Source organism: Phocoena sinus, chromosome 1 (genome assembly GCF_008692025.1).
Source record: "Phocoena sinus isolate mPhoSin1 chromosome 1, mPhoSin1.pri, whole genome shotgun sequence".
In the NCBI taxonomy this organism is placed as follows: Eukaryota; Metazoa; Chordata; class Mammalia; order Artiodactyla; family Phocoenidae; genus Phocoena; species Phocoena sinus.
In genome coordinates this window covers 184123868-184146555 of record NC_045763.1, presented here as the reverse complement: position 1 = coordinate 184146555, position 22688 = coordinate 184123868, and the positions used below count along the sequence as shown (strand labels likewise).

The 22688-nt window shown below is 47.5% G+C and overlaps 1 protein-coding gene across 4 annotated transcripts; it reads left to right on the top strand.

The window, feature by feature from the left end:
- Positions 1-49: 49 nt before the first annotated feature.
- On the top strand, positions 50-21559 carry DDX59 (DEAD-box helicase 59). Of its 4 annotated transcripts, none has more exons than XM_032610379.1 (8): positions 50-246; positions 1395-2215; positions 3292-3459; positions 6335-6424; positions 13886-14137; positions 15371-15523; positions 16039-16167; positions 21047-21559. In XM_032610379.1, exons 2-8 carry the CDS (start codon positions 1406-1408, stop codon positions 21308-21310), a joined length of 1866 nt encoding a protein of 621 aa, XP_032466270.1. In that variant the 5' UTR covers positions 50-246; positions 1395-1405; the 3' UTR covers positions 21311-21559. The 4 variants fall into 4 exon arrangements, with proteins under 4 accessions (XP_032466270.1, XP_032466294.1, XP_032466280.1 ...); XM_032610389.1 differs by lacking the exon at positions 50-246 and adding an exon at positions 495-677; XM_032610397.1 differs by lacking the exon at positions 50-246 and adding an exon at positions 634-963.
- Positions 21560-22688: the final 1129 nt, after the last annotated feature.

Genomic DNA, 22688 nt, shown 5'->3' with positions numbered 1-22688 from the left:
GGAAAGGGGCGTGGAAAACGGGCGGAACTGCCCGCCCCCGCCCCCCCCTTCCGGCCTCTCCGTCGGGCCCCGCCTTCCCCGCGCGCAGCGGCGCATCCCAAAAGTCGGGAAAGTGGAATCTGCGCTCCGCACGGTTCCCCAGCTGCAGGGTGGCCGCGTGGCCGGGCTCATCGGCCGGAAGCCCGGCCCAGCGCCTCAAGGGGGAGCCGCCCCGAGAGGGAGTGGACGCGGCCGCAGTCCGCGCGGGTGAGCGTGCCCCCGGCCCCACGGCTCGGGCCTGCCTCCCGTCCTACTCCTCTCGTGCGGGACCCGGGCGCCGAGCCGCGGCGGCGGGACGGGCCCCTGCGCAGTCCCCTCCCCCACTCCCTGTCACTGTCACCGCCCCCACCTCCGGCCTCGTGCCCGGCGCGCTCCGCCCGGGCCATGGCAGCGCCGTGATGTCACGCGCCTCTGCGTGCGGAGCCGCGGTGGAGCGGGCGACGCACGAGGGGGTTGACGTCGGGGGGAGGGACGACGCCCAGGGGGAGGGGAGGGGCGTTGGCGCGAACTGGAGCAACGCGTCTGCAGCCCCCCCAGCTCCGCCTCTGTTCCGTCGCGGGGACCTGCGTTTCGAGCTGCTCCCTCTCGAGTGCAGCCGCCCCCCACCCCCACCCCCTTGACCTTTTCGGGGACTTGAGGTGGTAACCCTAGACCTTCACTTGTAATTTCGTTGGAATTTTTCTGGAAAAATGGAATCTGGCAATGTATCCTGAGAATTTTTGTTTTGAGAAAAATGTTTCTTAGCGTATTTGGCAGCCCCCCAAATTAGGTTAAAGCCTGTTTACCAAACGCTGTCATTTTGCAAAAACCTGTTTGGTTGTAAATGGGAAGCGCTGTGGTTGGAGGCTTGCACACGCTGAGAAGGTGTGAGCTTCAAGTCCCTCAGCCTCCAGGTGCTGAGTCCCCCGTGAGAACTGACCCCACGTAAGAGAACACGCGCGTGTACTTCGCGCTCAGCTCTGACCTTGGAACCTAATAACTGCTGCACACGTATTACTAGTGATCTTGTGGCTTCGTTTTAAAGACTCCAGTTGTGAAGTAGACCTTTTTCTTTTTGTGTTTTCGTTTGTGAACGTGTAACAGAAGGGTTTACCCCAGAATTTCTGTGATGTCTGGTATGTCAAAGTGCAGGTCAGTCCACAGACGGAGGTCAGTGGTGTGAAGCCGTGTGCGGTGTATGCAGACAGAACCGTCCTCACCCGGCGGACTCGGGCGGGGGCGGGAGGGAAGCTTGACGGGAGCATCGCCTTCTTTGTTCTTTTGAAACAAAACCTGGGGACATGATGAACTTAGGGTTCTTTATCTGTGACTTTATTGAGGGTAAAATAAATCTCAGTGTATAATTTCTTCCACAGAATATTGAAGGATGTTTGTTCCAAGATCCCTGAAAGTCAGGCGGAATGCTAACGATGATGGTAGAAGTTGTGCAGCCAAGAAAGTCAAACCAGAAGCAGAAGACCCCCAGCTGGGTGCGGGCGGGGATGGTCCAGCCGATGATGCCTCGGGTACCAAAGAAGCTGCGCTAGCGGCGCATCACGGCGCCCAGCCGTGCCCTCTCCCCGGGCCTGCCAGCCAGGTGTCTGAGGGGGGTCTGGCTGGACCTGGGCAACGGGCGCAGGACAGCGATCTCCTCGAAGAGCCGGTGAAGTCCTTCTCCAAAATGCAGCGCCAGGCCGAGCCCGGGGAGCCGGTGTGCGTGGTATGCGGGCGCTACGGAGAGTACATCTGCAATGAGACGGATGAAGACGTGTGTAGCCTGGAGTGTAAAGCAAAACACCTTCTGCAGGTGCGCGGCGCGGAGGCGCCGTTAGCGCCGGGCGGTCCACAGAAAGCGGGCTCTGAGCCAGCGGCTCCACATCCTGCTTCGTATGTCTACACCGAGCACGCCTTCATCTCGAACCTTCGGGAGGACCAGATTGAAAACCTCAGACGGCAGCTGGGAATCGTGGTTCAGGGGCCAGGCGTCCCCAGGCCCATCATTGACTTTGAGCATTGTGGCTTCCCTGAGGCCTTAAACCTCAACCTGAAGACCTCGGGCTACGAGGTCCCCACCCCCATCCAGATGCAGATGGTCCCCCTGGGGCTTCTGGGCCGAGACGTGCTGGCCAGCGCGGACACCGGCTCTGGGAAGACGGCCGCCTTCCTGCTTCCCGTCATCATGCGAGCTCTGTTTCAGGTAAGGTAGAGCTCACCTGTATGAGCCTCAAGAACAGTCAAGGTGTTTACCAACTACGTGTCATCCTCAACTACGTTAAAATTGCAAGCTGAAACCAAGTACTTAGATCTTTAGTCACTGGAACTAAATTTTATTATACTGAACCAGTCTCTTCATTGAAGGTCTAAAATACTGCTTTCCTTACGAAGTGTTGTCTTTTTAACACATTTTCTATTCAAGGAACAGGCTTTGGGTTTGGGGCGAAAATCCTGCTGACCAGGTGAGCTGTGATTTTTGTGTCAATCTAGCCTGCTTCGATTTTGTGTTTTGAAAAACCTGATACCAAAGTCAGAACACTATTGTAGAGTTTCAAAATATACCGCTAAGCGTGACCTGCGTTTCATCTTAAAATGATACCACCTTGCCTTACTCATTGCTTTATAAGCACTCCTGCACATAATTAGTTTAACAGACGTTTTGAGTAATTATTTGCCAAGTACTAGGGAGTTTGTGAGGTTTGGAGGACGGCAAGGGGGGAAAGGAGTGAGAAATGTAGGCGAAGGGAGAAGAGATAGAGGAAATTTTGGAACGCTAAAGCGTAGTAGAAGATAACGTGAGAAAAAAATAAAAGACTAGATTTTCAAAATATAGACGAAACTCACCGGAAGACCAAAATAGAATGTTTGTATAAGTAAGGTCTCCTGACAAAGAAAGAAGTGAATCTGCAAGAGCGCTGAGGGGAAATCGAGGGTAGGATGCCAGCCTTCACCCAGATCTTCAGGGCAACCAGCAGGTTTCTCTTCCGAGGAGGCTGGCTGGAGGTCGCACAGGCCAGTCGATGGGAAGCCAAGCTTCAGTTTTCCCGCCTTGATTGAAGCAGACGCCTCTCCCTGGTCCTGCTGGTGGGGTCTTTCATTGTCTGTCTGTGTTATGTGAGAAACGGGTGCAGTTTATGCTGGTTTTGGAGAATTCTGTGGTTGAGCAGAAGGCCGGTGGGCTGATGGGACCACTTTGAAAGAAAAGTGCTCCTGGGGCTGCCTCGAGGCTTGCGTCCACAGCAGCAGAGCTCACTGCCGGTGTGTTTCACATCTCTGCAGAGCAAGATGCCGTCCGCGCTCATCCTCACGCCCACGCGGGAGCTGGCCATCCAGATAGAGCGCCAGGCCAAGGAACTGGTGAGCGGCCTGCCCCGCATGAGGACTGCGCTCCTGGTGGGGGGCCTGCCCGCCCCCCCGCAGCTCCATCGCTTGCGCCAGCGCGTTCAGGTGGGCTCCCTGGACCGAACGCCTTTGCAGAGGACCTAAGCAATGCAGGAACTAAGGGTTTTCGCCCCCTGAGGAACTTCAGAGTGTGATTTTAGGTGGCCTTTAAAGTCTTGCCACGTGAGCCTTAATTTTAAAGTTCGTTTTCTGTGGGGAAGGCCAGGAGCACAGGTTAGGGAGGTGCCTTTTGTTTTCCCAACGCTGTTGGATGTTCTCACAGCCCTTACCACCTTTAATCATTGCGTTTGCTCTGGGAGGTGGGGTGGCGTACCCCCTCTTTCACGGCTGAGATGGTGACTCTCCGAAAGGTGGGCCTTACCTCAGGATCGTGGCTGATACACTTCAGAGCGTGATTCCTACAAACAAGGACGTTGTCCTTCATCATCACAATCCAGTCATAGACCCAGGAAATTCACGCTGGTCTGTTGGGATGCATTAACGTTGGTGTCACGGCTTCCGACCCCACTCAGGTTTTGCTAGTTGTCCCGTCAGCTTTTTTCCGTCAAGTTCAGAGTCTTTCGTTGCTTGTAGCTGTCGTGTCTCTCTCAGTGTCTTCAGTTTGGAACCGATCTTTCCTTTTTTCTCGGGATCTTGGCCCTGTTTAAGGATTGTAAGCCGCTTACTTGGAAGAACAGCCCTGAACTCATTAGATTCAGGTTATGGGTCTTGAATTTAGTTCTCTAACAGAACATCACAGAAGAGATGCTTTTCTTTTCATTATATCCTTTTAGATGGCACACAGTTTCAGTTTGTCCTTTTACTGGTGCTTTTATCTGTCAAGTTAAAACTGTAGAGTTTGTACCCTTTGTGTTGAGTAAGTATTTTAAGGGGAGTACTTTCAGGTTGTAAATTTATTGAGCTTCCCCAAACTTTCCACTTATTTACTTTTTTATATCAGTACGGACTCATGGTTCCCTGTTTTTTTTACAGGGGTATAATCTGTTTGACCAGTGGAAGCACCTTCCAGTCGGTTTCTGTGTCCTTTTATCATATCCTTATCATTCTTTGACTACTTTCTTACTTTCCATCTAAAGAAGATGTTCCGTACTTACCTCGTTCTATCCTGGCCTCGGCCCTGGAACTCTCTCCACGGAGCCCTGGCTCCTTTGGTGTGGAGAACAGTCTTCAGAAACCGAGACCTGGGCTCTACCGGGCTCCTTGCTGTTGGACTGTCATTGCTTCTGGGAGCTCAGCCTATCCGAGACCATGAGTTCATGTTGATATTTCCAGTTCTCATTCATCACAAGGTTCCTTTTACGTTTTCTGTTTCCGTGTTGGTAGCTCTGACGATGAGAAACCTGCCATCCCTTTTCCTTTATGTAGTTATTTATCTGCCCCATCCCCCGGCATGTCACCAGTGTCCCTCCCTCACAGCGATGCCTTCCTCCCTGGACTCTGCCCTACACGGCCTCACCCCTCCTCGCCCGGCTGCCGCACCCCCTGCCGCCCGGGCCAGGACTCACAGACACCTACCCTCTGGGAGGAAAAGCAGCTGAAGCGTCTGTGTGCTCGGCAGAGCTATATTTCAAGAGTAAGGACAAGACGAAGGCCTACTCAGATAAACAAAACCGAGAGTGTATTGCCAGTGGACCATCTAAAGGAACTTCTGGAGGAAGCCCTCTGCCGATAAAGAAGATTCCAGAGAGGAAGGTGGGGGGTGGAAGGAAGCTGGTGCAAAGTCGGCAGTAAGTGTGTGGCCGAAGCTAAACAAACACAGGCCAAGCGAACAGTGACCAGGCACAAGCTGTGATTTCAAAATAATGGGGTGAATACCATCCCACAGCGTGTAAGGGCAGGTGAGATGCGATCGTGGTAAAGCAGCGCCCTGGATCTTTCAAGAACAAGCTAAAAGTGCCGGTTAACTTTATATTAAGTTATAGATTTGTCGACATTCAAGGCGAAGCACTCAAAGAATGAAAAAAAGTTGATAACTTCCAAACCGTCGGAGGGGAAAATGGAAGAGAAGGAGTGAACTCAAGTCAAAGTAATTAAAATTGACTTGATATCTGTGGATGTCTGAAGTACCCACGCCAAACCCTGTGTTCTGGGGATACAGACCTTTTATCATCCGCGGCGATGTTACCACCGTGCGGGTGTGGACTGGAAAAGTGGGTACAGCTGAACGTAGGAGGTCATCTGTAACTCCACCAGAGTTATCCCGACACTGTCTCATATAATCCCCATGATACTTTTTAGCATTTCCATCTTACGACGGGAGAACAGAGACTCACACCGTTATTAAATGCTGGAGCCACGGTTCCTGCTGAAGTTTCACTAAGCCCCTACTTTTAACCACAACTTCAGCTAATATATGATAAAACTGTTAAGACCCTTGAGTGACCTTAGAGTTCATTGTACCCAGCCTCGTAATTTAAAAGTGGAATAGCAGGCCCAGAGAGGGCAAGGAGTTTGCACTTGTTCACGGAGCCAGATAGCGGTGAGCGTGCTCGTAAGGCCCTCCCAGCGTGGGCCCTGCCAGGTTCCCAGGCCTCAGCCGCCTTCTCCCCCCTCCACCCACGCCAGCCTCCCCGCCTCCGAGCTCACCGGTCACGATGCCCTTCCCTCTCCCTGGACCTGCCGGTCGTGCTCACTCCCACTACTCCCGTGGGTGTTGGCTTGTGTTTTAGCAGCACTGAGTACATCCCTCCACTGACAACACCCTGTCGTGATTCTCGCGAGCACGTGTTGGCTCTGTTTCTTCCTTAGTGTCATGACTTTCACGAGAGCAGAGACCAAGTCTGACTTACTCATCATCGAGTTCCGAGTACTTACACCAGAGTCTGGCATGCGTTGGCCACTCAGTAAGTGTGGAATGAAGGAGTACGTGAGTGAATGAACGCGATCGAACTTTCTAATTTGCCTTTTCTCTTTCGTTCAGGTTATCATAGCAACTCCTGGGCGACTTCTGGATATAATAAAGCAGGGCGCTGTAGAACTTGGCGGTATAAAAATTGTAGTAGTGGATGAAGTAAGTAGTGGTGTTTAAAAACGGAGTTTTATATAATCTGTGAAAAGCACATTATGGCTATATAATTGCATTGTATATTTTCAGCATTTTCTCTCCCAAAGGAAAACAATTCAGGGATTTTTTTTTTAATTTGCAATAGTGGTTCTTAAGCTGATTCTTGTGTAGCACTGCAGCTACACTAAAATTAAACCACCACTGTCTTGTCCTAATTGATTGAAAATGTAAACTTAACAGGTATACTGTATTCTCAAGTGTTAAGTTTTTTTAAACATGCTGGGTGTCATTTGTCTACAAAAAAAGAAAGAAATCAGTGGCAAATAACTCTCAATGGGAATTTTGGAAGTAGCTAATGATGCCTAGTTGGAGGAGCTTATTTTTTTCTATGTGGACGCAGGTGTCTGTGGTTGTGATTTTCTGTGTTGCATAGAGCAAATAGGCATTTTTATACTTTGGGCTTGCTTAATAAGTAAATGTGTTATTATTTGATGGTAATCCATCACGTACCAACCGGACGGGTGGGGGGTGGGGCACGGCTGTCCTGCCTGCGCGCTCGTTCCGCTGGCTGTGACGAGGCAGAGGCTTGGGCCTACCCAGCAGTGATCGGTGCTGACCAGTGACAGCAACCTGGCCTGCGTCTGTGGCACCAGGGAGTAGCCTCGGGACAGCAGAGGGTGTGGCCGCAACACAGCCAAGACCCAGAAGACGGGGGTTTGAGCCTGTACTGCGCCTGCCGTGAGACCTTGGGCAAGTCATTTCATTTTCCAGAGTCGTGGCAAGGAAGAGTAGTGGTTGTGAAAACGTCTCGCACTGAAAAGTCCCGTATAAATGTAAAATAATATCCAGTCCTTTAGAAAGTGCTGCTAAGTCAGCGTTTTCCTGGCCCGGCCTTTGGGGGACCTGACGTGTTGCATTGGATTCTCGTCCTTACCGCCACCCTGAGCGTGTGGCTGGGTTTCCCCTGTGGATAAGCCCGCGTCCTTAGGTTTCCCCTCCCCGAGGGTGATCCTTGTAGAGAATTTATTCATGTCTCCCTCTCTTCAGAGCATTTTCGTTTTCTTACATTAACAAGGTTTCCGGGGCACCCCAGGGCTGCGCTCGAGGTGATGGTGCCCGAGGAGTGCTGTCCGGCAGAAGTGCACCGAGGCCCAGCTCCTCGGTGACTGGGGACGTGGCTCCTGTGTGGTCAGGGAGAGGAGCCGGTCAACAGCATAATCAGTCACATACTGAAACTGAAGTCAGTACAGAGGGGCCCTTTGGGTGCAGGGGACGAGCCCTGGGTGAGATGGGTGGCGTCACAAAGAAGCCGCAAACACCCTGCAAGCCTACAAGGTGCCCTGTTCACAAGAGCAGGCGAAGGTCTGAATTCGTCCCGAGAGCCGAGGTTTGCCCTCCCCCGATGCAAGCTGTCAGTAGGACCGTGTATGTGCTCAGGGTTCAGGAGGAGAAATGAGGGTCGGCGCGTTGGCTTCTCAGAGGTCACGGGACTTGACCTGAGCCTCGGAAGAGGGAAAAGGATTTAGAAGATTAGAGGATGCATCCAGCGTCCCAGGTGAAGAGGCTAAGGCGAGCAGACTCCGTCGGGTCGGTCAGTGCAGGGGTCGGGCAGTGCACGTGTGCGGGGCCGGCGGGAGAGACGGGCGGGTGTGCCACGTGGGAAGTGGTGGCTTACGAGGTCTGCTGCCCATGCTGGGGAATTAGAGGAGGAAGAAGAAAGCCAGCCATCGGCCCAGAAGAGGGGGGAGGGTCGGGGACGGACTGGAGGCAGGCGTCGGGGTTCGCCTGAGGGTCACAGTGAATCACTTACGGGTCGTGTGATGACCGGACACGCAGGAGGACGAAGGTGGGTGGGGTGTGCCTTGATTTAGGGCCCACGGGGACGGGCTGGGGCCTGGTAGACACACTCGAGTTGGTTTTGGAGATGTGGAATCTCACGTGGGTGCTGGATGAAGGGGCAGGTACCAGACCCATGCGTGAGAGTCCACGGGACATGCTGGCTTCTCCGAGGAGGAAGTTGAGAGAGACGAGCAGCGGGCTGAGGCTCTGCCTTCTGCAGCTGAAGACAAGTCAGCGAACAGAGAGGTGGTCTGAGAGCCCAGAGGGAACCGGGAACAAATGATGTCCTTGGGGAGAGGGGCCACTGTTCGGGGGCGGGGGGAGGGGGCCGGACACAGGAATGGTCAGGCCGGAAGTCTGACAGTCCTTCAGGATTAGGAAAATCTGCTGCCACCCTCCGCGTCCCCCGTGTCCCGAGGATTCTCTCCCACCCCCTCCGCCTGCTCTTCCTTCATTCCGTGTCCGTGACTCAGAACCTTCCCTCTGGAGCCGCCCTGCAGACCTCAGGCCCCCTCGTCTCTGCTCCGGGGACCCGTGCGCAGACCGTCCTTCTCCTGCAGTGTGTTCCCTGCCCCACCCCGCGACCAGGCACACTGTTTGCCGTTTCCCCAGTGGCTGAGATGGAGAACCGGAGCTCGTGCTTGGATGCTCTGGTTCCGTGGGTCTGGGGTGGAGTCCGGGAATGTTTGCACTGCTTACCTTTAGGGAGGCTTGGGGCGTACGGACCGGACCGGACTACCTGCTGACGCACGGTGCTGAGAATGATGAATGCTTATCTATCAAATCCATTAGGGCTCTTCCCGTGCTAGCCTTTGTTCTTGGTTGTGAGGGTGTGATGGAAAGTGAGGTGAGCTGTGACACAGGCGTGTACACAAGGTGACGGGACAGAGGCGCCCGAGGAGAGGGGGCCCCTCAGGTGGGAGGGGCCTCTGGGGGGCTGAAGAGCAGCAGCTGCCACGCGGAGATCCGTCTGGAGGAAGGACTCCAAGCGGGAGAAGGGCCGCCGGCCACAGGGGGACAGGTGAGGACAAGTGGCGAGTGGGGCAGGTCCGGGGAGGGAGACGGGCTTGCGGGAGGGGCGAGGGGGAGGCGGGGCCGGGGTGGGCGCCCTCCTGGAGTGATGGGAGGTCTCGGGAGGCTTGGGCCAAGGAGGAGCACCTGTGACACGTCCTCGGGCATCTGTCTCATTGCCTGAGGTGAGCGGGTTCTGGTCGGCCGAGGCGGGAGTCAGGGGTCCGCACGGACGTCAGCGGAGTCTGCGGGGCTGCTGATGGATCGGAGGTGGGGTGATGATGAGAGACGAAACAGAGGTGCCTGACGGTGCCGTCTCCCGAGATGCTGCTGGAGTAGGACTGGGTCTGGCAGTGGGAGAGACGGTCTGTTTTGAACATGTTAAATTTCAGGGGCCTTGAGGTCCAGCAGGGGCCACGGAGTGGGCAGTGAGTCTCCACCACTTGAGTCCAGGGAGGCGGTTATGGCCCCGAGTGAGGTTTGGGGCGTCTTTGACGTGTCCGTGGTGCTCAGAGCCCTGGAACTTGTTGAGCTTCCTGGAGAGAGAGAGTGTGGGTTGAGACGGAGGGAGCCTGGGACGCAGCCCATCGGCTCATTGATGTACAGAAATTGTCTGAAAAAGGAGAGCCAGGGAGGGAAGGAAGACCAGGGCTTGAGGGAGTGCTGGTCAGGATGTGCCGTGCTGTCATTTAACTGTATCGTGTTTCAAGGATACGAACATAGTAAGTTTCCCTTCTGGACCATCAATTCTGGAAAGGTACCGTCTCCTTCCGTTTCCTCACCGTCGAGCACACAGCATTGAGCTTGGTGTTCATGACGTAGGTTTGGAGCCAGTGGTCCCCAGTCCACACCCCAGCTCCACCACGTTGTAGGGCACTGTGTCATGTGCCTCAGTTTCCACATCTGTAAAGCGGGGTCGCGATGGTGCCCACCTCCCACCATGCTCCCTTGAAAGGTGCCCAGCATCCAGTAAATGCCCGTCGAATGGGGACTGTCAGTCACCGTTGGCTACGAGTTAAGGTTTGCTGAGTGGAGTGAATGTTTAGCCTGGGGACCCTCAGGAGTGAAGTTTTGGTGGCAGAGATGGAAGTCAGATTGTCTGGGATTAAGGACATCACGAGCAGTGAAGAAATGCAGGTGACACCAAGAACAGTCCCCAGAAAATTAGGCCAGGTTTGCTGTTTAATTAGGGGACACCTATGTTCACCTCTTACCTTATTAATGCTTATTCTGTATCCAAGTGCCGTCTCCCCCCCGGGGACTCTGAGATTTTCAGAGTAGCCTTGTGTTCATTGTGAGTGGCTCTACTATTTGAATCACCTTAAATTTAAGTAGTGCTTTTAATTCTAAGAGGTTTTTTAAAGTACATGTTCCCCCACATTTTAATCTGTTAACATCCCTCTAAGGTAGGTAGGAAAATAGATTTATAAATGGAAACTGAGGTGTAGAAAGAGTAAGATTTTCCCAAGGTCTGATTGATAATGGCTTTCAAAAAATACAGTTTAGATGGGAACCAGTCATGAATATTGTTTAGGTAGGGGCGTGTGTGTGTGTGTGTGTGCGTGTGTGTGTGTGTGTGTGTGTGTGTGTGCAAATGAAACAGAACTTTCATGAAACAATACTTACCCTTGTGACATGTGATTTCTCTATTCTCATATGTTTTATTCTGTCCTATTTTGTGGTTTCAAAAAATGCTCTTCATGGCCCATTCTGCAGTTTGAATAACAACTGTATTCTATGAGGAATCCACGTACATTAAAGAGAAGTTAGAAACAGGAGGAAAAACACCCATATTCCCATTGAAATAACCATAAATAACCATAGTCATTGTATTTCTTTGTCATTTTCCCCTGGCCTTGAGAATTCAGACATTATTCTGTAGACGCTGGGAAACGTTAAAGGATTTTAAGCCTGAGTGTATTATACTCAGACTCATATCCTCCACGTGGAGAATAGCCTTTGAGCAAGAAAGCTGGTTCCCAGGAGGGAGGGGGGAGGGCTTGAGTCAGGGTGGTGGCTGTAGGGAGGCGGGGGAGGGTTTCCAGACACAGTTAGGACATGGATAGTAAGTGTGGCGGTGCTGGTGTCTGGGTAGTGGGATGATGGGCGAGTTTGGTTTTCTCTACTTTGTTTTGTTTACCAGGTTTTCTACAGTGAGCACGTTATTACTTCTAGTATTTAAAAATAATAATAGGGCTGCCCTGGTGGCGCGGTGGTTGAGAATCTGCCTGCCAATGCACGGGACACAGGTTCGAGCCCTGGTCCGGGAAGATCCCACATGCCGCGGAGCAACTAGGCCCGTGAGCCACAACTACTGAGCCTGCGCATCTGGAGCCTGTGCTCCGCAACAAGAGAGGCCGCGATAGTGAGAGGCCCGCGCATCGCGATGAAGAGTGGCCCCCGCTTGCCGCAACTAGAGAAAGCCCTCGCACAGAAACGAAGACGCAACACAGCCAAAAATAAATAATAAATAATTTTTTAAAAAAAGAAAGCAGTATACTCTTTAAATAAAATAATAATAATAACTGCATCTTAAAAAGAGTTAGACAAAGACTTAAAAATGGCTATTGAATGTGGCACCTGGGGAGTGATTGAAGACCTGAAGGAGCCGGTGAGGGGCGGGAGGTGAGCCCTGGACCGGACAGTGGCGGGAGGGCGGGGAGGCGGGGGAGGGAGACCGCAGGCCTGGAGGACTCTTCCAGGAAGTTTGGGTGAGAAGAGAAACTGAAGGAGTTTATTTCTCATGGTCTTATTTTTTCTGAACCAGGAGAAGCAAGGCCATCTACTGAGATGAATGGGGCTTAGTGGGATTACTGAGGCACGTGGGGATGTTTGCAGACACACTGTGGGTGTGTGTTCTCTCTGTCTGCTAGTTAGTTGAAACACTGAGAAGGACCTTGCTGGTACTTTATATACTTTATCTCATTAATCCTCATCACAGCCCCAGGAGGTAGTTACTATTATCCTTTCCATTTATGAAGGGAAAAACTAAGGCTTAAAGCTCTTCATTAACTTGCTTGAGGTCATAGGTAGAGCCAGGATCAAACCCAGGATCAAACCCCATCATGATAATTTCATATTTTTTAAATGTCATAGAGTGAATAATATTAAAACAAGTGATCAAGCTTCAGTCTAACTGACAGCACATTAGTGGACACTAAAACAATTCAATGTCTTATTTTCCAAAATTATAGGCACCCAGATTATATTTGAAAATCAAGATAGCCTTAACTTTTCTTTATTTTAAAATTAAAAACTTAAAAAATTTTTTTTCTCTTTTTTTCAGCAATACATTCATTGTTTTTATTTATTTTATTTTATTTTATTTTTTTCCGGTACGCGGGCCTCTCACTGTTGTGGCCTCTCCCGTTGCGGAGCACAGGCTCCGGACTCGCAGGCTCAGCGGCCATGGCTCACGGGCCCAGCCGCTCCGCGGCATGTGGGATCTTCCCGGACCAGGGCACGAACCCGTGTCCTCTGCATCGGCAGGCGGACTCTCAACCACTGCGCCACCAGGGAAGCCCCTGTTTTTATTTTTTTTTAATGTTTATTTATTTTTGGCTGTGTTGGGTCTTAGTTGCGGCACGCAGGATCTTTCGTGGTAGCGCACAGGCTTCTCTCTAGTTGTGGCACACAGGCTCCAGAGCGTGTGGGCTCCATAGTTGTGGTGTGCGGGCTCCAGAACACGTGGGCTCTGTAGTTGCGGCTCACGGGCTCAGTAGTTGCGGCACGCGGGCCCCCGTGGCATTTGGGATCTTAGTTCCCAAACCAGGGATTGAACCCTCGTTCCCTGTGTTGGAAGGCGGATTCTTAACCACTGGAAGTCCCTCATTGTTTTTAGAAACCAGCAATGCAGAGGTATATACAGAAGTGAAAACCCCCAAATTAAATTTTTTTTGTTTATTTAAAATCATATTTTATTATAAATATATGTTCATGGTAAAAAAAAAAAAAAAAAATTCAAGAACTTCCCTGGCGGTCCAGTGGTTAAAACTCTGTGCTTCTGATGCAGGGGGTGCAGGTTCAGTCCCTGGCTGGGGAACTGGGATCCCACATGCTGCACGGTGTGGCCAAAAAAAAGAAAAAAAAGATCAAACTTTGCGAAAAGCTATAAAATGAAGAATAAAACTGTTCCCCCCCCGCAGCTCACAGGTCTTCTCTCCAGAGTTAGCAATTAACTTTCCTGAGTATATACACAAATGGTCTCATGTTATACATAGTGTTCTCTACTTTGCTTCTTTCCTCCTAGCAGGGATAAAGAGCTTTCTGGTCATTTTTCATGTTAGCACCGTGTTGTATGGTATGGATCTACCATAATTTACTTACCAAGTCTCCTCCTGTTGGATATTTAGGCTGTATATGGTGGGGGGGGGGGTTTTGGCCACTATTACTAATGCCATAATAAAAATCTTTGTATATCATTATAAACATAGTTACACAATATGTAGTTTTATATAAATATATTTTTTTCTCAGTTAATCCTTTGGCTTTTGACATTGTGGTGTATTTTTCCATGTAAAGAGTTTTAAGTTTTTTACGTTCTTAATTGTATCCGTTTTTTTTCTAGGGTGGCCCTGGGTTTTCATGTAGGACTAACTTCACAATGATTTTGTTTAGGCTGATACCATGTTAAAGATGGGCTTTCAACAGCAAGTGCTTGACGTTTTGGAAAATGTGCCTCATGACTGTCAGACCCTTTTGGCTTCAGCCACGATTCCAGCCAGCATAGAGCAGCTCGCCAGCCAGCTTCTGCGCGACCCCGTGAGAATCATCACTGGGGAGAAGAACCTGCCCTGCTCCAACGTGCGCCAGATTGTGTTATGGGTGGAAGAACCAGCCAAAAAGAAGAAACTGTTTGAAATCTTGAATGTGAGTGGCAAAGCGGTCAGCCCTGCTTTGTAGATTGCACTTGCATTTTTCACAGTTTTTTGGTTTTTTCCCTTTTTTTGGCCACACGGCTTGTGGGATCTTAGGTCCCCAACCAGGGATTGAACCCGGGCCTTCCGCAGTGAAAGCATGGAGTCCTAACCACTGGACCACCAGGGAAGTCTCCACAGTTCTTTTTTTTTTTTTTAGTAACTTTATTTATTATTTTATTTATTTATTTTTGGCTGTGTTGGGTCTTCATTGCTGTGCGCAGGCTTTCCCTAGTTGTGGCGAGCGGGGGCTACTCTTTGTTGCGGTGCTCAAGCGTCTCATGGCAGTGGCTTCTCTTGTTGGAGCACGGGCTCTAGGTGAGCGGGCTTCAGTAGTTGTGGCACACAGACTCAGTAGTTGTGGCTCGCAGGCTTTAGAGCGCAGGCTCAGTAGTTGTGGCGCATGGGTTTAGTTGCTCCGCGGCATGTGGGATCTTCCCGGACTGGGGCTCGAACCCGTGTCCCCTGCCTTGGCAGGTGTATTCTTAACCACTGGGCCACCAGAGAAGCAGTCTGCACAGTTCTCGAGAGAGTGCTTTTTAGATGCAGCTTCAGGGGAACTTGCTGTAGATGTTTAATAATAAATTGCTTTGCTTACTTCAGAATTCTTTAGGGTTCAAGTAAGTTTTTATTTGTGAAAACATGCAGTATAGACACGAGGTTGGTTTTTTCCGCATTATTATAGAAAGATATTTAAATATCAAGGTTATTCCCAAAGAATATTCTTTTTGTTTCAAAAATTTTTAGTAGTTTTATATATAAGGTAAAGACAAGTTCTTTCTTGGCTGTTCTGTCCTTGAGAAATAGGATTTTTTTAACAGTAACTGGTTGAAGCAGAAATTTGTTAAGTGGGTTGTATGTACAAGCGTAGTTGTTAAAAATACAGTATTAAGTTAAATACGGTTTATTTTGACTTACGAACAATTTTGGAAATTTTAAATTGCACTTAAAATCATTTCTGCAGTTTTCATGAGGTGATGCAGAAGCGTGAAGGACGTACGCTGTTTGCCTTCTGTTTGTGCATATTTTAAAGAAAACACTCATTTTAACAGAATGTGCCTTTTTTCCTTCTTAGCAGTGTTGGTAAACCTATTGATAACTAGCTTATACTAATGCTCTCAGAAAAACGTCCCATTGTAAATTATGTTATAGCAATAATTTTAAATATGTGTTTTTAATGTTTCAGGATAAGAAACTCTTTAAGCCTCCAGTGTTAGTATTTGTGGACTGCAAACTAGGAGCAGATCTGTTGAGCGAGGCCGTTCAGAAAATCACAGGTCTGAAAAGCACCTCTGTGCACTCGGAAAAGCCCCAGCCGGAAAGGAAGAACATACTGAAGGTGACACCCAGCGTTCTGTTTTCTTCTCTTTCCTGTAAATCTGTTTTGCCTCATTTTCAAGAGATACCATATTATCTGCTGCTTTTTAAAGCAGACCTTTGTTTTTTAATGACCCTGAGAACTTCAGACACGCAGCGGTGTGAAGTTAATTGTTTCTCTCCCTCAGCCTTCTGTGTTTTGGGAGCAATAAGCTTGTCCCCTAGGGATTGTCTACTAAATAGATTAATCATTCAGAATCCGCCATTTCTGAAATCAGGTCACTTTGGACTGAGGCAAGGAGTAGTTCACCTTTGGAAAAGGTTTGCCTGAATAAATGATTGGAAAAAATTGGGGGTTGGGGTTGGAAGGCCTTTAAGCTACATATGTCTCTCAGATGTACTAAGACCTATACTTACTGTGAAGGTATCGCGACACCAGTGTTGGAGAAAGTGTTGAGAAAAGAAAGGATAATCTGAACGACAGAAAACCACTCAAGAAAAATCCTCAATAATGAATTTTGTTGCTGTTTTGGAAAGGGTTTACTTGAAGGAGACTATGAAGTTGTCGTGAGCACGGGGGTCCTAGGAAGAGGCCTGGACTTGGTCAGCGTCAAGCTGGTTGTCAATTTCGACATGCCTCCCAGCATGGATGAGTACGTGCATCAGGTAGAGATTTTATACGTTACCACCGTTTTGCTCTTGAATTTTCTTATGCAAGGCATTGTCGTTATAATGGGAAGTTAAAAGAAAGCAGGGCGTAAAACTGCATGTATTTTTGCTTTTAAAATATATAAACTAAATTATGTTTTTCACAACTGTATGGATGCGTAGAATGCATTAAAAATCAGTTGGAAATAAAAAACTAAAACATTTATTTAAAAAATTTAAGTGATTAGCTTTTGGTGTAGTTTAATTTTCTTTATATTTTTGTTTTCTTAGTGAGTATATTAAATGGCTTTTATAAGCAGAAAAAGAGGGCTTTGTTTAAAAAGGTTGTTTTAAGTTGCTGCATCTGGCCAAAATAAAGTCGATCTGCTGAAGTGTTTGTTTTTTTAGGAATCATGTCTTCATCTCCTCTTCATACCCTTATTCGCTCTAGACTTTCACCTTTCAGAGTTTAGTTCCTTTCCTTTGCTGCCAGAGATAACAGCAGCTCTTCTTTCTCTCAGAAATAAAGCCTCTCTGAGCTCCACGTTATCTCACTGACCGCTACCTGTCTTCCTTCTCCGGCATCACTTACAGACTCTTCAAGTAAAGCCTTTCTCTGATGTTCTTAGAATCACCTCTGAATGTCACATTTACTGAAGTTGCCCACTGAAATGCCTGTAGCGCCCTTACTGAGTTGTTGCTTTATTTTTCATAAGACTTAATAATCTAGCAGTCTGCTCTCTCTCTCCCTCCTTCTCGCTCTCTCTCTCTTTTTCCCTTTCTTTCTTTTCTTTTTTTTTTTTTTGGTACCACCTCATTTACCCGTGCCTCAGGGATTTGACTATTCCACAGGAGCTGACTGTTCATGTAACTAAACTTTATTTTCTTCCAAACTTTCAATTTTTTTTTTTTGCGGTACGTGGGCCTCTCACTGCTGTGGCCTCTCCCGTTGCGGAGCACAGGCTCCGGACGCACAGGCTCAGCGGCCATGGCTCACGGGCCCAGCCGCTCCACGGCATGTGGGATCTTCCCGGACCGGGGCACGAACCCGTGTCCCCTGCATCGGCAGGCGGACTCTCAACCACTGCGCCACCAGGGAATCCCCAAACTTTCAATTTAATGATTTTTGGATGGGACTTCCCAGGTGGTGCAGTGGTTAAGAATCCGCCTGCCGGTGCAGGGGACTCGGGTTAGAGCCCTGGTCTGGGAAGATCCCACGTGCTGCGAAGCAACTAAGCCCGCGAGCCACAACTACTGAGCCTGTGCTCTGCAACAAGAGAAGACACCGCAGTGAGAAGCCTGCACACCTCAACGAAGAGTAGCCCCCCTCGCTGCAACTAGAGAAAGCCTGCATGCAGCAACGAAGACCCGACACAGCCAAAAATTAATTAATTAATTAATTAAAAAGAAAAAAATAATAATTTCAGCTAGAAATCTGTCTAGAGTATTAAAATACTTAAGAAGCTTCTTTGCTTGTTACATGGAACATGCTGGTTATACCTATGTACCCGTCTCTTGCACTCCCCAGGCCAGCCCTGTGGCTGGCAGTTATCAGGCTGCACCCACTGTAATACAGGCAGCGTGCCTCGGGGATGCTGACAGGTGCAGAGCTGCGTGCCTCTCCTCAGAGGGGCCACAGGTTCTTCTGCTTTTGTAGTTCTGTATTTGGGTGTTTTTTGTTTGTTTCAATCATCAAAGTACACATACACACGATAACAAAGCACGCAAATAACGAAAGATATAAAGTGAAAGGTAAGTCTTTTCAAGGAAGCCCTCCTACCTTTGAGTGGTTCCCCCAGTTAACACTGCAGAAACGGTAAATGCATGCGTGTGTGCATATATACAGATGTGATGTGCATGCCCTGTCACACCTTCCACATAAATGGGACCATCTTATACCCTCTATTCTGTGCCTTCTTTCTTTTTTTTTTTTTTAACGAGGAAATATATTTGTTTTATTGAAGTTTAGTTGATTAACAATATCATGTTAGTTTAGGTCTACAGCACAGCGATTCAGCTCTGTGTGTGTGTGTGTGTGTGTGTGTGTGTGTGTGTGTGTGTAAATAATATATTCTTCAGATTGTTTTCCCTTACAGTTTATTACCTAATATTGATTAGAGTTCTGTGTGCTATATAGTAGGTCCTTGTTTTTTATTTATTTTATATATAGTAGTGAGTATCTGTTAATCCCAAACTCCTAATTTATCCCTCATCCCACTCCCCCTTTCCCCTTTAGTAACCATAAGTTTGTTTTCTACGTCTGTGAGTCTCTCTGTTTTGGAAATAAATTCCTTTGTATTTTTTTGTTTTGTTTTTTTTTAGATTCCACATACGAGTGACATCATATGACATTTGTCTTTCTCTGTCTGACTCACTTAGTATGATCATCTCTCTAGGTCCATCCACGTTGCTGCAAATGGCACAATTTCATTCTTTTTTATGGCTGAGGAGTATTCCGTTGTGTATCTGTACCACATCTTTATGCCTTCGTCTGTCTGTGCCTTCTTTCTTTATTAAAGAGACCTTAGACAGTTTTCCTTATCAGCACACACACGAGGTGCCATCGAATAAGTGTTGATACGTATTGAGTGCTGAGCCTAATGCCAGGCACTGTTCTGGGCTCTTTAGATGTTTTTCCTTGTGGAATCTGGCTCGTTCTATTTTCCTGGCTGCATGGGAATGTGTTATATGGATGTCCTGTAATTTCGTTAACAAATCCTTCACTGCTGGACAATCCGACGTTTCCAGTGTTTTGTTATTAATGCTGCAGTGAACACCTGTATACACAGCTCCCTGGGCCTCTCCTGCAAGTGCATCTGTAAGAGAAATTCCTAGTGGGAGAACGGCTGGGTTAAATGATACGGGTATTTAAAATTATAGTCAGTATTCCCACGTGTCTGATTTTTAATTTCAGGGGTGGTAAGCTTCTGGAGAAATAATCCTGTATTGTTAGCATTAGCTGTCTTTGGCCGGGCTGCGTGGCTTTGTGGGATCTTAGCTCCCCGACCGGGGATTGAACCCAGGCCCACAGCAGTGAGAGCGCCGGGTCCTAACCACTGGACCGCCAGGGAACTTCCTAGATATCTTTTAGAATTTGGAGACCGTTGCAGTTAATTTTTAACTGCTTTTTATCTCAGTATAACTGTATCTAGTATAAATTACATCTCAGATGTAATCCACGTGCTATACAATTCGCCAATTTCAAGTGTACAGTTCATTGGTTTTTAGTATATCCACAGAGTGGTGCAGCCATCCGTATAATTGATTTTAGAAAATTTTCATCGCCCCCAAAAGAAACCCCTCACCCCTCCGCAGTCACCCCAGTTCCTCATCACATGCACAAACCCTCATTCTCAGGCAACCGCGACTGTACTCGGTAGATTTATGTCTTCTGGACATTTCATGTAAATGGAATCATACGGTATGTGGTCTTTTGTGACTTGCTTCTTTCACTTAGCATAATGTTTTCAAGGTCCACACATTGTTGTAGTATTTTATTGACAAATAATATCCCATTGTAAGGATATACCGTATTTGTCCATCCATTCATCGGTTGCTAGACGTTTAGGTTGTTTCCACTTTCTGGCTACTATGAATAATGCTGTGAACGCCCAAGGCCATGTTTTTGTGTGGACATGTGTTTTCATCTCTGTTGGACATAAACGTAGGAATGGAATTGCTGGGTCCATGTTGAACACCTTGGGGAACCACCAGACTGTTTTCCCATGTAGCTTCATATTTTACATTCCCACCAGCAAAGTATAAGTGTTCCCTTTTCTCCATATTCTCATCGACTTTTACGTTCTTTTTTTTATTATAGCCAGGTTCATGGATATGAAGTGTTTTGGATTTGCCTTTCCCTAATGACTAATGACGTCGCACATCATTTCATGTACTCATTGGCCACTTGTATACCTTTGGAGGAATGTCTGCTTAAATCCTTTGCTTTTAAATTGGGTTGTCCTTTTGAGTTGTAAAAGTTCTTTATATGTTCTAGAGACCCTTATCAGAAACATGATTTGTGGATATTTTCTCCCATTCTGTGAGTTGCAGGTATTAATTTTTAGTTTTATTGAAACAACTCAGTAAGGTAAATAAATCAGGTAAAAACAAAAGCTGATACGGAAAAACAGCATCTCCCCCTTATTTCTCCCCAGTCTCATTCTCTGCAGGCCACACCCCTTCCAGCTTTTTTAGAAGTTTCTTCTTTTACGGCGTTAAGAATGTTCTGTCTATTGGCGGGAACTATCCACTCATTTAGATAATCTGAGTATACTTTAAGTTCTCCGTTTCAATTAAGGAGCAGAAATTGACCATGATTGTGTATTTCCCTCCCTTCTGAAGAGTGTCTCAGTATATTTGGAGACATGTTTTGTTCCTTCTCACAGGTCTCCACAAATTTGTGTCTGTTTAACTCTGTCAAAATGAGAAATAACTTTATGCAAAAACGGACTTGCTTCAGTCTCACATTTCAAGGCACTTAAGTACTATAAAGGAGATACAGTCCTTTTGCTCTTAATGCAATAGCTTTCAAAACGTTTCTACCTTAACCCACTCACAATAAGAAATATCTTTGCCTCCTTACCCCCTACACGTACATACAAACGTGCACACATACGCACACACGCGCATAACTGGAACACAGGTTTCACAAACAATACTCACTTTTCTATTTTTATTCTCTTACTTTCTATTTGGGTTGTTTCCTTAACACTACGCCAGTGGCAGCCCACTAAATTGATCTCACAAGTATATTGAGGTGAACAGCCCAAAAAATGCTCTCTGAGCAAATGTTCATCTTAGTGAAGCTTCTGTAAATATTAGCCATTGTTTTCTTTCAAGAGACATCAAGATTCTATGTGAACATTTTGAAAACATCCTTTGCGTTTCATTTCAGGTTGGAAGAGTGGGGAGATTAGGTCAGAATGGAACAGCGATTACTTTCATCAATAACAACTCGAAAAGACTCTTCTGGGATATTGCAAAACGAGTGAAACCCACAGGGTCCCTTCTCCCCCCCCAGTTGTTAAATTCCCCTTACCTTCACGACCAGAGGAGAAAGGAGCAGCAGAAGGATAAACAGATGCAGAATGATCTGGTTACGGGGGCTAATCTCATGGACATTATTAGAAAACATGATAAAAGTAATTCTCAAAAATGATTTATGATACCACGTTGAATAATTTTTTTTGCATATTGTCAGTGAAATTTCTGTACATTATTCCTGGATGGTTCGATGAATGTGACATGCACATGAAACAAAAAGTTAACATGATGTAAAAAGTTTTAATAGACTATCAAATTTATACAGCAATATTGTATTTATTTTCCTTTTTAATTTTCATAAATTAAAAACAACCACCGAAAGTGAATTACTAAATGGAGTAAAAATTTCTTCTCTCTGGAAAAAGTCCTTTTTTTTCAATAAAGATTCCTCGTAGCTATCATCAGAACCAGAAACCCACACATCGTGACTCAGATGGTGATTCTTCTGTTTCATATCCACTGTGCTGCGTGCACGTTGGCACCTGGATTATTGTTGAATCAATGAATATTGGAGAAAAGTAAATGATAAAAAATGGAAGAAATGGTCAGTGCCCCCTTTGAAAGAAATGTTAAATATCTGTTTTCTCTCTCCGTTTTCCTTTCGGCTAGATAAACGTAAATTTATTTTACATCTGATGTGGGCTGCTCATCAATGTCGAATTACGTGACTGTTGCATTGCAATATATAGTTTTATGTTAACGCCACTTGGCTAATTCAGTTGATTTATTTAAAAAATAAATGTAAAAAGCGTATTATTGTACTCCACACATCTTTCCTGAGCTCACACTATGTTCTGGACGTTTGTTCAGTGCTCAGGACACAAGTGGACGTTGCGCCTGCCCTCAGAGCTTACAGACTGCATAATAAACCAACTTTAAAGTCTGGGAAATTTAACAGAACCAAGATGTATTTCTCACTTATGGCAGGACTGGCAGCTTCTCCTCTGGGTCTGAGTTCTTCCATCTCTTGGTGGCACCGGCTTAAACACGTGGCCTGAGAAACACATGCAGGTGCTGGCCCATCTGGGCTCAGGCTTCCAAACCTCTCAGCTGATGATTTTAAACGCTGGGAGGAAGGATGGGCATTTTGCTTTGATGCAGCAATACTTTCATTTCTTTAAAAACCATTAGTATTGGTTTAGCTGGGTTAGTTAGAAAGTATGTTATGTAAGTGTTGACACTTAAACAAGCATTGTACCCTCAGCATCCTCCCCGGGGGTGAGGGACCAATGCAGGTAACTAAACCCTAGCGTTTGTGGTCGCCACCCAATGGGAACAGCGGGGTCAGAGTCTCCCCAGAGTGCGCGAAACCTCAGGACTCCCTCTCGTCCCATTTCTGTCTGCCGACTGTTGAGCGGTATTTCAAGGGACCGGGCTGCGGCAACCCTTAAGGCCCAGGGCGCTGTCAGAGGTGCAGTGACCACAAGTCTGCACACACACCAGGCGCTGTCGACGTGTTGGTAATACTCACCAAAGAAAGGGCAGCTTTTCAG

Coding starts and splice junctions, on each gene's coding strand:
- DDX59 (XM_032610379.1), top strand. CDS start 1,406: ATGTTTGTTCCAAGATCCCTGAAAGTCAGGCGGAATGCTAACGATGAT. Junction 14,138..15,370: donor AACTGTTTGAAATCTTGAAT/GTGAGTGGCAAA, acceptor TTAATGTTTCAG/GATAAGAAACTCTTTAAGCC. Junction 16,168..21,046: donor TGGATGAGTACGTGCATCAG/GTAGAGATTTTA, acceptor GTTTCATTTCAG/GTTGGAAGAGTGGGGAGATT.